The sequence below is a fragment of the Chelonoidis abingdonii genome, chromosome 6 (genome assembly GCF_003597395.2).
Source record: "Chelonoidis abingdonii isolate Lonesome George chromosome 6, CheloAbing_2.0, whole genome shotgun sequence".
NCBI classification, from domain to species: domain Eukaryota; kingdom Metazoa; phylum Chordata; order Testudines; family Testudinidae; genus Chelonoidis; species Chelonoidis abingdonii.
The window spans coordinates 109429046-109444814 of record NC_133774.1 but is presented as its reverse complement, the minus strand read 5'-3'; the positions used below and the strand labels follow the sequence as shown (position 1 = coordinate 109444814).

Below are 15769 nucleotides of genomic sequence, written 5' to 3'. Positions count from 1 at the left end.
TACGTTTCTCTCAGTTTTCTTTTTCCTATTGCTGAGAGGATTAAACACTGTCACACACCAAGTTGACAAATCAAGTCCATGGCAAAGGCAGAAATAGAGGCTACATTTCTTGGTTGTTAGCGCTATGCCCTAACTATAGGGCCGCAATATCTCAGTAGGGTCAGCAAAGAACATACATTCAGAAGATTTTAATCTGAAGCTGTATCAACCTCTTGTCTAGATATTTTGCAAGATCCAGCTCCCTTGCAAAAATTCCAGTACAGGACAGCTTTGCTCAGGTTATTTCAGTCCTCTCACCTCCAGTCAAAACCAGGAAGCAAAGAAAGGCACAAAATAAGTTAACTGGATGGGGAGAGTGCACATATGGTTACTGCAAAGCAAACAAAACGTTTGAAATTTCAGGACCAAAAACGTTGGCTCATTTCTGGGTGAAGGTTCAGGTCACCTCTTAATTTTTCAAAATATTTGAACACAACAATACAAGAGGACAGGATATCCACAATGACGCCAAGAAAAGCACTGAATACCGTATTTTCACACAATCTGAAAACAAGAGCTGCATGAAATCCTATGCCCAAATTGCACACAGAATTACTATAACTGCATGTAGAAGCTGCCTATTTGCTTCTCTACGTGGCTAGACAGACACTTAATTAACATTTCAGTTTACAAATACCTCATCTCAATTGAGTCTTCAGGATCTACCACAATACCAAGTTCCATAATATGCTTTGTTCTGTCCTACCCAACTTAATCTCCCATCATGCTAATTCCATTTTGGAATGATGGTCAAGTACTGATTTGGTGCTGACAAAGTAGAAACTTGACACATATGAATGCCTATTATATTTAATATCTGTCAAAATGTAAATTACTCAGGCTTACCTTTGGCAGGTGTGTAAAGCTTCCTTCATTGTAGAAATCCCCATTTGGATATCCTGGTGCTCGAAGGTCATAGCAGCCTGCATAACTAAAATAGTGCTATAGCCAAGGGCATGGTACATGCTGTTTTTAGACCTAGGACAAACATACAAATCCTATGCATTTTAGCCAAACTAACAAATTTAAAAAATACATCCATATTCTTCAGCACGAAAAAGTAGAGTTATGTTTGCCCGATGGTGTTCCAGAACAGTATAACCAGCGAAAACAACTTCTGAAAACCAGAAAATACACAGTAAACACCATTTTAACTCTGGCCTATCTGGAGATGGCAAATGCCATCCACCTGCAGCAACTGGTGGGATAACTTGATGGGGCAGTGAAAGAGAACAGTCCAGTAGCAAAGGAGGGAGACACTCACAAGAGGATAATAGGTAGCTCCTTCCCTGCGAGTCTCTGGCACCCACCAGCTGGCTGTGGCAGAAGGGTATTGATTGGCCAGTATTCCCCAGCTCCCAAGATTTTACTCAGTGTGGAGGCCACGTGGAGCCTCTTTTGGCTCTGTTCCAGCAGCCCACCCTACCCACCCAAACTAGTAGTGGGAACCCAGTCTGACAGATGCTGAGGATCTACGATCACCTATTTAGGGCATCAGGAAGGATCTTTTTCTCCCATGAGTCAAATGGCAGAGGACCAGGGAATTATTTGCCTTCCTCACAGCACCTTCAAGCCACAGCAAGTTAAGTAGGAATGCACATGGTACCTAACTAAGGTGCTGGGTGGTGTTTCTTTGTCGCAACTGCAGCCAGTTTCCAGTGCAGTTAAGAAAATCAAATGAATGGTTCCCAGAGGTCAAAGACCTGGGATGTTGATGATGGGCTTTAGGCTTATGTGATAGGGTAAGCCCTTGTGGGCCAAGGTCCCCACCCTGATGCACCCTCTGATCCTCATGGAGGAGGGGTATGTGCTAGGACTCAGAGAGATCTGAGTCCTGGAGAAAGGCTAAGGAGAGCATACCCTGCATTATGGAGTTATGGGTTATATGGTAAGTAGCCGTATAACTCCTGCATTGGAACCAATTAAATGCCTGGTATAGGAAAGTAGGGGTGATGGACAGGTAGCATCCCTCTCCTGTGTTAAAATTTAATAAAAGTTGCAGTCCATGCATGTGTCTGTCCTCATTTCGCTGCTGTATCCACATCAATAGCCACTAGGAACTATTAGCATACATTCTACCTGCAGTAATTGTGTTAAATATAGCTGTACTGAACAGAAGCATTAGTTTGGAGAAGCTTGGCAGAGCTAAGATTGTGATATCTGGGGGACCTTTCCTCTAAGAGGGGTCTGAGAGCCTCATTGATTACACACGGGAGGGCAAAAGGAAGAAGTGTATGCATACCTGGAGAGATCCAGTATGCCTCAATTCAGCACTGAGTGCTGCTATATCAGTAGCATTGTACAGGAACCTTTTTGCCATGGAGATTATTAGCAGTGAGGTGGTATATGAGAGTACTCTCTGGGTTTAATGTTTGATTTACCCAAGTATATTGTCACATGTAATTTTGTGGTAAGAATGAAGGGGCTGTAAAAGGGGATGAAAAGGTTGTAAAATATAGCAAGTTAGTTTCTGTGGGGCTGGCTCACTGTTTTGAGAGTAGGAGAGGTGTACATAGTTCCTGTACAGAACAGCTCACCTAAACAAAAATTTTGCCTTAGCAAAGAAAGGACATTAAATTCTGTGCTATAGTGGTCACGTACCCTATTTCCTGAGTGATGTGCACTATCTGAAAGTATAGGAATATTAGGGCATTGCTCAAACAGGGCTCAGTTAAGGCTGTGTGGGTATCTGTAGTGGGGCGGCTGCCCCACTCCAGAAGAAAATAGGTTAAAGTAGGCCAGAGAGGCTGGGCAGGTGGGCAGAAAGGGCCTGTGGGACGCCAATCAAGGCCAGGCTGAGCCCTATATAAAGGCTGCAGCACAGAGAAGAGGGGAGTCTCTCCCTGACCAGCAAGGGAGGAGGACTGTCTGCTGGTAGAAGGAGCAGCACCCTGCATAGAGCAGTGCTGGGCAGGGTTGCTGGGGAGGGTAGCAAGGCAGTGGGAGCTCTGGCCAACCCTGTCAGACTGCAGGCCTTGAAACAAGGGCTGAGTGGGTGCTAGGGCTATGGGGAAGTGGCCCAGGGAAGAGAAGCAGTGACGGAGAGAGAGACACCACAAGAGTAGGCAGGGGCGGCAGCTTAACTTCTTTGGTTATAAAGGTTGAGCTATACACCCAGCCAAGCCCTGTGCCCTCACTATGCTCCCTCAGCAGAGCCCTTCCCCTAGTCTGGCCAGGCCTCCCCAGTCATGCCCTCAGCCCACCCAGTCCTCCCTGATTCCAAGCTAGCCCCCACCCACTCCACCACATGTAGGGGCAGCATGTACTTTCACTTTGTATTTTCTAGTTTTTTGGATGTTTAAATCTGCGTTACTTTCAGGAACCTCTCAGATCTCAGCTCACTGGGGGGAGTGGGGCTCAGATTCCCCCAGATCCTGGCACACATACAAGGAGATTGGCTCAGATTCTCTGCCATAGAGCCAGAACACCCCCAGAACCTGGCTTCCTTGTGGGGAGAGGGAAAGGGAGAGGGACTCAAGTAGCAACATGCCCAGGAATCACTCATATCTGCACAGAGCATGTGTAATGTATTATTTTTCAGAAAACAGTTACCTGTACCTGTTAGTTGTACAGATTAGCAGGGCACATTTCCATAAAACAAAACAACCCTTGAGAGACAATTGTTGACATATGCATACAGTTCAATCTCCGATTTCTGCTAAGGACAGGATTCAAATTTACAGTGCAGGGGCAACTCAGCTTCAGTGACCACAGTATGTCGCTCTGAACCACCAAATTACTGTGACAACTGGCTGCCAGCAAACCCTCTTGTATAGTTTGGCTACACATGTACATCCAATCATTTTGGGGTGAGAGTGTTTGGCACATACCATTCTTTCTTTAATAAAGTTTTAAACACTGCTTTCCCAAAAGGGGCAATGGGTGCCATGCACTAACTAAGATAAATGTCAAGCAACTGAGATCAGCTGGAGGACAGTCGTGGGTTGAGCCCTAGCTATGTGCAAAAATTTACAAGAACTCGTTGATTCTGTAAAACGCTGGGTTTTGCCATCCCAGGATGACCCCAAATTTGGATCACCAATCCTATCCATATCTTCATGCGGTGCAGCAAATTTCAAGACAACCTGACTAAGCACGCAGATTTTAGAGCACTCAAGAATCATCCTTTAAACAGAAAGCAGTTCCAACTTTAACTATATTGTACATGGATGCACTCACTCACTCACATCTAAACAAAGGCATCCCCCATTTCTTTCAAATACTTCTTTCTAGTCCAAAGATTTTTCCTATCATCATTAAAGAAGGACCCATGTGGTCAATCATCATACTACAGGAATATATTTATTTAATAGAGAAAATCTTTCTACTAAATTAAGCCTTATTAATTGCACTTTCAAGCTGATTTTCTTGATGGGAGGAAGTGGCAGGGAGAACCAGAAGGAAAGTAATTTTTTCAAAAGTTAGAGTTAAAGCGAAATCCTGCCCATTTCTGTGCTGTAAAGGGAGAAGAGCGGCTAATCTCCAACTGCCAGGTAGCACGTATACCTCTATCAGGGAAGTATCAAAGTGCACTCCACACCATTCCTCTATCCTGGCCTATTTTTTGAAAAACAGCCATATTTTGCAACAAGCCTTTTGTAGCAGATACAAGATGACAGAATTTCTGCTGTTCTCTCCCCCCACACAGCTCAAAAAAACAACAAAAAAAAAAACCACTTTCCTCCACTGCACCTGCAAGGACTTGATTTAGGCCTTAGAATTACAACTAAAATAAAACAAAGACCATTGGTTGACTGACAGGGTTTGTGACTTCAGTATGTTTAAACAGAAACAGTACATACTCTCTAGGGTAGTAATGCAGAACTGCTTGGGTCAGGAGAGACAAAATGGAAGTAATGAAAGCTACTGTATTCAGAGGTCTTAGATTAGTACTCAGCAAGCAGATGGCACGCCTTACAGTATCTGCCCACATTAATTCCAACAAACAAAATGAACTCACCATGGCCGAAGTAATTCCAGGGCTTCAGAAAATTTATTACTTAGAAATAAGTTCAGTGCCATTGAACATTCTTCCAGCGCACACTTGAGATCCATCTTGGATGCCCTAATGAAAACATAAAAATATAAAAAAAGAGAAAGGGTAAGTATTCAAAACTGTATTCAATAGTAATCTCAGCTTTCAGAGCTAAACACAAACTGTATCACAGCCCAACTGTTCCCTAATCTTTTCTGCTTAGTTTGTTACTTTACATCCTAAACAGCTGGTTAGGAATCTAAGATGCTACAAAACTATTTGCATTTCCAGACCCCTATAACCTTTTTTTAAAATGAGAAATAATTCAAAGGATAGAAATTAGTTAATTTCAGAAACTAATTAATGGCTTCTTTCCTTTAGATTTACAGTATATATTCCAAAAGCCATGTAGGTAGGTATTTTATCGTGTGTTTTTTAAACTTACTTATAATAATTGACTCTTAGAAAACTGAAACAAAACAGATTTGTAACAGCCATTGCTTTTATTACGTGGGTTTGTTTTCTTACTGTAATGATGCTGATGATTATCTTCTCTGTTTACCATGACACATTTCATACCTTCCTAGAATTAGGAGTCAACATGGAATGCAATCTTTTTATCAATTACTATTTATACAATACTGCAAGTACACAAAATACTTAACTAGTCTAAGCTCTGAAAAGTTTGCAGTCTAACTCAGAAGAAATACAATACATTCTATTGACTGCTATGTCTATGAAGGTATAATATTTTTTGTGTTAGACAGACTGAAATCCCTATCAACTGACAAAGTCTAAAGGAGTTTGACTTGAGTAAAGGACACCAGGTTTGGGCATTACAATGGCGGCTTCACCTGAGTAAAAGAGGTTAAACAAAAGAGAAGGCAACAATCATGTCAGCGAGATTAACATTCAAGCAAGAAACAGAAAAAGAGGATCTTACAAAGTTCAAAAAAGATTTCTTGGTGCTCATAAACTGTGCAGCTGTTATAAATATAGACATAAAATGTATGGATCAGGAGAAAGACAAAAGAACACAAAGGTAAAATGTTTGGGGTTTTTTTACATATCTCCCTGCCTGAAAATCCAGGTTTCTTTACTGACCACGAGTCTAACTGTGAAGGAAGGAAATGTACTCATCTCTAATAATGGATGAAAGTTTTTCTATAGATAAGAATCTAATGGTTTTTAATTGTCTTATCCCATACCCTTTTAGGGCTATAACCAAGTTGGGAAGTTGCAAGTTTCCCCTTTCCGCTGATATAAATCTCCCATTTCTTTTACTGGAAGGTCACAAGACAGTTTAAAACAGACATTTTTATAAAAATAAAACCTGTATCTGCTTAAAGGCCCAATTTCTATCTATTCTGGGCCTTGGATCCAGTGTGATATCCAAGTGTTATAGTTTTTGAGCCCCAACTATGTGCTAAAATTTACAAGAACAGTGTGGCCAGTGTTATATTTTTTGGAGTGAAATTCTATGTTTATGAAGAAAAGAAGGAAACGTACAATTTTTTGACAGGTTTTAAAAAATATTTACAATGTGAAGATGTTCAAATGTTTGGAATGTTAGAATAAATCATGGGATATGGATTAATGGGGAGAGCACAGATCAAGTTGTTAAAAGGTACAAGATAAATGAATTTACCATATGGCTCTGAAATTATTATTATATAAATATCCCCTTCATGTGTGTGCACTTACCTTATTCAATTCAAATTCAATAATTTGGTAGAACATTTAATAATTCTCCAATACAATTAAGAGATCTACGAAAGAAACTAAAATACAGAGAACTGACAGGAGTGAATTAAGCTAATAAACAGATAAGAAATAGTATAAATAACTTATAAGTACTTTAGCCTAAGAACTCCTCTGATTCAGCTGTTTCAAGAATCAAAGCCTGCTGTAGTCCAAGACTCCCACTGACTTCAATTGAACTTTAAATCAGGCACTTTGACATTATGCTCTCGGGAATAACTTGTATTGCTACATAAGGTACCTCCTTGGCAACATGTTGTGTGATTTTACACATTGTATGGTGTTACTCTCACAGATTCAGAAATTCCCATTTCAAATAACATGTGACATCTATTACATTGTTCGCGAATTCTGAAATTATTATTATTTCCCAAGAAGACCTGTGATGTTAAACACCCTACCTTTAACTGTACATTTGACTTTAAAGGAAAATTGATACAATTTTCTTCATGAATCATGCTTTCTTCTTTCAAAATACTGTAATTTTGAGCTTCCAGTTACATACTACTCAGATGCATCCTATAACTACTGTTTTCCCCATGCCATCAGTTGACAAATATCATACGGATTATTTTAATATATTATGATCATCATTTTCCTAATCCTCACTGGAAGAAGAGAATGGGAGGGAGCTGAGACCAGAATGGTCCCTCGGCACGTCTCTTTCTCCTTCCTATGAAGAAAGGAAAGAGGAGGGAGACAGACTATCACATTTCAGCACAGGGAGTAGATAGTCATGTTGATAGGTGCTGAGTTGCAGCACCGGGAGTACAGCAGTCGTTGTGGTGCCGCGGACAGCATAGGAAGTTCCTGCTGATGCTCAGCATGAAAGCATGTCCTCTGAAATGGTGGCCAAAGCATGAAGGGGCATACAAATGTTTAGCATATTTGGAATATAAATAGCTTGCAATGTCGGCTACAAAAGTCCCATGGGAATGCCTGTTCTCACTTTCTGGTGACATTGTAAATAAGAAGTTGTCAGTATTATCTCCCATAAATGTAAACAAACTTGTTGGTCCTAGTGATCGGCTGAATAAGAAGTAGGACTGAGTGGACATGTTTACTGTAAAAAGTTTTGCATTATATTTGAGTGTAGTTATGTAACAAAAAAATTGACATTTGTAAGAGATTGTACTACACTACCTATATGAAGTGAATTGAAAAATTGTTTTTTATCATTTTACAGTGCAAATATTTGTAATAAAAAGTAATATAAAGTGAGCAGTGTACACTTTTTATTCTGTGTTGAAACTGAAATCAATATATGTAGAAAAACATACAAAAATATTTAATACATTTCAATTGGTATTATACTGTTTAACAATGTGACTGAACTGTGATTAATCAACAGCTCTAATATTTTTTCTTTCTACTTCTGCTCCTAATTTTTTCATACTATTATAATATTTTGAAGAATTCTGAAGGATTTTTGTATTTAAAATCATTACATTCTGTGACATAACAGGGTACAATCCAGATTAGTGAGAAGCTGCGTCACCCTTGCCCTCTGACCTGGGGTGCCTTGCAATGCCTTGCTGCTGTAGCCTCCAACCTGAACTGCTCACAATATTGTGTGTGGCAACACTGTATGTGAAGTTATAAAATTTCCCTGTATGATGTTGTTAACAAATTTCAAACCCCACAGCCTCGTCCATGCAGAAGTCGGCAAACAGGTCTGTCCTGAACAAAGGAATGTGGGCTTGCCATCATTTGCATTTAAGTAGTAAACAGAAGCATAAAGCAGGAAAAGAAAACAAAGGAAGCTCAATCAGGTGAAGAAAAAACAGCAGGGAACATCCTTCCACATAGACTATTTGTCTCCTTGTTCTCAGCTGGAAATGTTTTTCAAGAAGGGGACTGAAACTATAAAAAGGAGGGACAACCATGCCAAGGGACTCCCTGTCTCTTTCTCTCTGCCCATCATATTCTCTACACCTAAGACGACAAAGAGAATAGCCATTGGACTCGGGGGTGGGGAGAACCAAACTCTTCAAATCAGTTAGTGTCACAGCTAAATACAAGAAACAAACAGGTAATTTATTATAAGTAGTTATGACATATTCTAAGGGACCATTCAAGGTGAAATGGTCCCCATGCAGAGTCCAAAAATCAATGTCTTAATAAAGACACAGGATTTATGGTTTATTATGACTCTGTAACCCACTAACCTCCCTTTTTATCCTATGACAGGGTTGTGAATGGGCCACTTCACCTTGAATGGCCCCTTAGTTTAGTATAGGCAGTTAGCACATATTCTATCTGTTTGATCTTGTATTTAGATGTGACATAGTACCTTTCCCAGACCTGAGGAAGAGCTCTGTGTGGCTCAAAAGCTTCTCTCACCAACAGAAGTCGGTCCAATCAAAGATATGACCTCGTTTCCCTAACTGTTCACTCAACTTACAATGTAGATATTGCAACAAGCCATCATGACAAACCCATAATCCATTAACTAAAGGGGAGGAAATAATTATACACAGGGCCCAACCTTGCAATTCTTACTTGGGTAACTTCTCATTTATGCATATATAAAAGAGACTCAGACCCTAAGAAAGGACTAGGCTCTAAAATTTAATTGTGAGTTCCATACAAAACTTGTAAATAATTTCAATACATATTAACTGACCTTTATATCTGTTGACCATATTATTGGAAAATACTTACAACTACCTTTTTAGGAAAAAAAAAAGACATTTAAAATATATCTAGTTACTTAATTGCATATACACCAAAAACTGTAGACATTTGAGAGAAGAAACCATTTTAGACAATCAAAATTGATACAAAATGATTTTGTTGATAGCTCATGTAATTAGTTTTTTCATCTACCCTCTTCCATACTTGTTAATAAGTCAGTTATTTTACCTAAATCCAGTTTCACGTAGCAAACAGTATGTTTCCCTGTTAAAATACCTTTTTAAAAGTGTAAAAGCTTTCATGCTGTCAAGATTTTCTTTAGAAAAACCAGTCCTACTTTAGTGTCTAATGGAGTAGAGATGCTGTCCAGTTTCGATCCAACTACCCTTTCTCTGATCTCTGGCCTCCTTTATTAACACATGATTATCATGTTCTCAGCATCAGATCATGTTCTTTCATTTCATTATCTACTTTCACTACTTCGTTGGAATGGCCTTTTTTTTTTTTTTTTTAACCTAAAACTACCAAATCTTCTTTTCAGTTCCTTAAAAATGTCTAGGGAGAGTTGTTACATGACCACTTCGCTTAAGCAGAAGTGGGCTCATTTTTTCATAATTCAAGACCACGAGTTTTGTCACTTGATTTAATCAGAGAAGAAATGGACTTTATGTTCTTAACATGAGTTTGTAGTAGTTTTATAGCAGTTTTCCTGTAAAATGTGGTGTGTATGAGTGCATGTGAGCAACAAAATTGATAAATTAGTTCTGTATCTATATAATAAGATTCCAGGATCATCACTCTGTGTGTCACTCTGAAGCCTAGAATGTTTGTTGAGTGAATGTGAAACAGTGGAAACAGCTACAAGCATGGATGATAGCTTTTTGTTTAGAATATCACCAAGTTCAATCACCACCGTGATTCATGGTTTCTCACTATTCAATTTTTAAGTTCTTAGCAATTTTGACTTTACAAATTATATCCATGCAATAGCATAGGCTTTCAGCTGCTAGTATCCTCATAAGAATATGAATAAATAGTTTTAATGTGATAAAGAATCATCTTAGAACTGTCTGCACTATTGCTTTGTAATGGAACTGCAACTTATGTTTCTGTGTGCATTTCACGGGAATAAAATTACTACTACAGATAGAAAATTGATTCATAGGCAGAGCCCACTGAGGAAAGTTGCAGTAGAAGTGGTTAAACCTTTATACTTCCTTCCCATATTTTACATGCTAACCAATATCCTTTCTATACATTATTTATCATTTTAATATATCTTAGTATTTAGAAAGACTTGCAGCTTCCTTTCTTTTTTTGGCCTGAAATCCTTTAAGACATCTGCCATTGTCAGATTATAAGGGTAAAGTTAAATATATTTTCTATGGATTTTAGTGGTTGCATTGTGAGCTATTTTCTTACTGTCTTTAAAAAGCTGTGGTTTGTATTTACACAAAAGGTTACACTAAGGAGAAATCTTATGTACTGTCTTATCTCTGTGTTCATACATTCAATACAGAAGAATAGAGGGGTTTTCAAAAATTCTCCTGTAGGACGTAAACCGCAATATTGATGCAAAAATAATAAAATCATCATAATATATGCTAGTGTTAGGTTAGTACATGCCTTCCTGCACTTTTGCTAAATTTTAGTAGATATTTACCTTTATTTTCATACACAGGAGCTTGGAGTAAAGTTGCTCACGTGTTTATTTTTGCTTAACTATATGAACTGTTCAATTATATGATCCTTAAGAATTCTGTCTTCTGTAAGCATGACAGACTTCCCAAAGGTCAGGGAAGATAACATGTTTATTATCTCCAAGAGTGTTTACATAAACTCTGCAGCTTTATAACTTTCATTTCACTTTAATATTCTAAACTATTTTCTTTTATAATATATTTTGAACAATGAACATAAGTGTTATTCTGATTACTGCTTTGTATAAAATATGATAGGAGTCTAATTGAAAATCGTAAATGTACTGCAATTAGTGAAGAACTTTTGGTCAGAAAGGCAACCAACCAACAAAACTATTGTATCAAAGACCAAGGGCCCTCCCTCTAATATGAAATACCAGTTTGTTATAATAAAACTTTAGTGTATACATGGCCTAAGTTATAAAAATGGACTTTTCCACCCTTTCTGCTCTTCATAGAGAAAAACCTCAGTTTCAAACTCCTCCCCATGATGTAAAGAATGATAGAAACATATTATTAGGTACTCTAAAGTCTTCATATATTTAATGTTAAGTATAACATTTATAGTTGGGAAATGTTTTGATCACGTCTAACCCCATGTTTCCACTTGCAGGTGAAAATCTTTGTTTATTCCTTAAATATTTAAGATGGCACAAGTTTTTTTGAGATAAATATTTGCAAATATTTTATATCTAAATACAAGCTTCTTCTAACTGTCTAGTATCAGATGGGTAGCCGTGTTAATCTGTATCCACAAAAACAATTAGGAGACCGGTGGCACCTTAAAGACTAACTGATTTATTTGGGCATAAGCTTTTGTGGGTAAAAAAAACCTCACTTCTTCAGATGCACGGAGAGAAAATTACAGATACAGGCATAAATATACTGGCACATAAAGAGAAGGGAGTTACCTCACAAGTGGAGAACCAGTGCTGACAAGGCCAATTCAGTCAGGGTGGATATGGTCCACTCCCAATAACTGATGAGAAGGTGTCAATACCAAGAGAGGGAAAATTGCTTTTATAGTGAACCAGCTACTCCCAGTCCCTATTCAAGCCCAAATTAATGGTGTTATGTTTGCAAATGAACTGTAGCTTCGCAATTTGTCTTTAAAGTCTGTTTTTGAAATTTCTTTTGTTGCAAGATAGCTACTTTTAAATCTGTTACTGAATGTCTAGGGAGACTGAAGTATTCTCATACTGGCTTTTATATGTTACCATTCCTGATGTCTGATTTGTGTCCATTTACTCTTTTACTGTCTGATACTATTATTATGCGAATAGTAATACCTCTCCAAAAAAAGAGAGAGAGACTGAGCCTTCTATAATAACCATTCAAGTCAAAGACTGTCTTTAAGAATCAGAGACACAAGGAGGTAATATCTTGTATTGGACCAACTTCTGTGGGTGAGAGAGAAGCTTTCAAGACACACAGAACTTTTCTTCAGGTCTGGGAATGGTACTCCAAGCATCACAGCTAAATGCAAGGTGGAATAGATTGTTTAATATAAGTAATTAGCACATATTCTAAGGAACCATTCAAGGATTTTCCCAGACTGAAGAAGAGCTTGGTGTGGCTGGAAAAAACTGAAGTTGGTTCAATAAAAAACACCCCCCTGAGCACAGGGAGCCACGCTCCCAGCACTGGTAGTTACACCCCTTGCGGAGGTGGGTTTTTTAGAGCTCTGCCACAACTACGCAAGCCAGCACTTTAATGTTGCCAGTGAAGATGTGCCTAAGAATCACATTGTTTGCAGTGTTGTTGTGGCCATGTTGGTCCCAGGAAATAAAAGAGAAAAGATGGGTGAGGTAATATCTTTTATTGGACAAACGTCAATTGTGAAAACGATAAGTTTTTAAGCTTCACAGAGCTCTTCTTCAGATCTGGGAAAGATATCCAGAATGTCTCAGCTAAATACAAGTTGGGACTGATTGTTAAGCATAAGCATATATGCTGTAGAAGACCATTTAAAATGAAGTGGACAATTAAGACAAAACACACCACTGATTGCACATCCCTACTTGTCACTCACCAACCGACACTGGAACTCAGGTGGGATATCATCAAAGAAACAATTACAACCCATGGGACCACATCCTGAAAGAAATCTCTCAAACTCCCTCTTCTGGCTTTCAAAAAACTCCCCAACTTTGCCAAGCTCATCATCAGACGCAAGCTCCCTACAAATCAGGGCACACCAACTCAAAGCAGCACCAGAACCTGCCAGAACAAGAGATGCAAAACATGCTGACATATCTCCATTTTTATGATGATCAATACTCCCCACAAGACAACTTTTAAGATCCCTGGGTTCTATGCGTGCCTATCACACCATGTGGAATACCTTATCCAGTGTCCTAAATGCCCCAACATCAACAATGTGGGTGAAACCAGATACCACTACACTCTTGAATGAACTCACAAAGAAAAATGAAAGAAGACATATGACTCATGGGAAAACACTTTTCTCAAAGTGATCACACTATATCTGACATCTCAGTCCTCATCCTCAAAGGAAACCTGCACAATTATTTCAAAAGATGAGCTTGAGTACTTAATTTCATAACTCTGCTAGATGCTAAAAATCATGGACTAAACAGACAGTGGTTTTATGGCTATTATAAAAATTTGTAACACATCCCATCGCTTGCAAAGCCTTAATTGCCCACTTCATTTTAAGTGTTCTTGTACAGCATGTGCGAACCCCTTATGCTTAACCGTCTGTTCCTTCCACCAACAGAAGTGGTCCAATGAAAGATATTACTTTACCTACCTTGTCCCTTTAAGAATAATTTATGTTTTAAAATATTATTTTGAGAGCAGGAACACCATTATTTGAAAATAAGCATGTTTAGGTTCATCTAAAGCAGAATTTCAACTTCTATAAACTGATTTAGTTATCTAGGATACATCGAGGCAGGACTCACTAGTAACTTGGAAGAATAATATACTTTGGTCTTAACTTATCTAGAGAAGAATGGTCCCACCAGAGGCAGGCCCACTCTAATGTGTAATCTTTGTTGAACAGTGTCCACAGAAGAGTGTGGCATACTGAAGTAACCATTGTTCATTGATTGCTTGTTTTCTGTTTCATTTTGTTTTGTTTTCCTTTCTTTAATAATAAAATAATCAATAAATGTGATATTTATCTTGTCTTTAATTGTAGAGCCCCTAAGAAATGGCTAAAATAATGGGAGTCATATCCCTGAACTTCATTAGAAGAGACAATTAAGATTTAGCCTACCATTTGTTGTTTCTCTAGCCTACAAAATTTTAGAAATATGGAGTATAAAGTTCTTGAGACTCAACAACTTAAAGACATTTTCTACTACACACGCCACTTATTTAAAAAATATGAGTCAACGTGTTAAAAATGAACACACTCATTTGGCTATATCTAGTAACAAAAGCACAATTTAATCTTTAACGCTTTGTATTTAAGAGGTACAATTTTTGTGAAGTTAAGCTCCTCAATAAGATCTAGAAGATTTCTTTTAAGAGTTTGGTCTAAAGTAACTGTTTTCACTCTGACTCAGACTGCCAGTTGACCGTAGCCCTTTATCCTCAATATTCTGCAGATGACAAGAACAAAACTGATTTCTACAGAACACAACTGTCCCATTTTTTAAAATTTTCAACACTACTATACACAAAAATGAAGAGCCCAATTCTTCTCCCATTGAAGTAGACTGCAAAGCTCCCATTGACTTCAGTGGGAACACAATTTGGTCATATTTACAAACAAAATCCAAAGGCAAAGAAATTAACAGCGCAGATAGAGTAAATATTTATAAAAAGCTAAATTTTCCAGAATTCTTTGATAAAACTTCCTGTCCAGATTCATATCTGCACCTTTGAACAAATACACTTTTCCTTTGTAGATTTTAAATGAAGACTGGTACACCCATCAGTTTTGTCTACATCAACAAAGTTCCTTCTTTCCTACTCCTGCAGTTCCCTCAGCTTCTGATGGTTCTGAACAAAAAGAAAGGAACTGGAAAAATAAGTAGAAATAGACTATAATGGAAGGCAGGTTTTCTTCCTTATATGAAAAACTTCCATTTTTCACAGTACCAAACAACTGCAGATCAATACCAAATAAATATACCATATGTAGAACTAAACCAAATACTTTAAAACGTATGTCTTTGTGAGAAAGAGTATGCCAAAACAATGAAGACTTACTCAGGGTACGTCTACACAGCACGATTATTTCGAATTAGCTTAAACCGATATTACAAAACAGATTTAATAAAATCGGTTTAGCGCGTCCACAGTGGGATCACGACATCGATTGTTTGCGTCCATGGTCCAAAGTTACCATCGATTTCAGGAGCGGTGCACTGTGGGTAGCTGTTCCTCAGCTATCCCATAGTTCCCACTTCCGTGTTTAGAGCACAGTGCCTGATGGGGCATAAAACATGCCCCGGGTGGTGCTGGGTACAGCCTCACCCTCCCTTTGTGAAGGCAGCAGACAACCCTTTGCCTTTTTCGCGAGTGCATTGAGCAAACGCCATAGCACAGCAATCATGGACCCTGAGATCACAAACGGTATCCTGACCGTTGTCAACACCTCGCGTACTCTCGTGCTGACTATACTGAACAATGAACTGCAACAGTGCAAAGGCAGGAGGAGAGGAGGAGGCAGCTATTGCTG

The 15769-nt window shown here is 38.5% G+C and overlaps 1 protein-coding gene across 2 annotated transcripts in view; it reads right to left on the bottom strand.

Annotated features, from left to right (window-relative positions):
• The window catches only part of TTC39B (tetratricopeptide repeat domain 39B), a 125468-nt gene that overhangs the window by 36707 nt on the left and 72992 nt on the right, over positions 1 to 15769 (bottom strand). For both annotated transcript variants that reach the window (XM_075067322.1, XM_075067321.1), the window contains 2 exons: positions 5000 to 5104; positions 886 to 1017 (listed from right to left, as the gene is read on the bottom strand). In XM_075067322.1, the coding sequence (XP_074923423.1) occupies positions 886 to 1017; positions 5000 to 5104 (237 nt within the window). The remainder of the gene's footprint in view (positions 1 to 885; positions 1018 to 4999; positions 5105 to 15769) is intronic.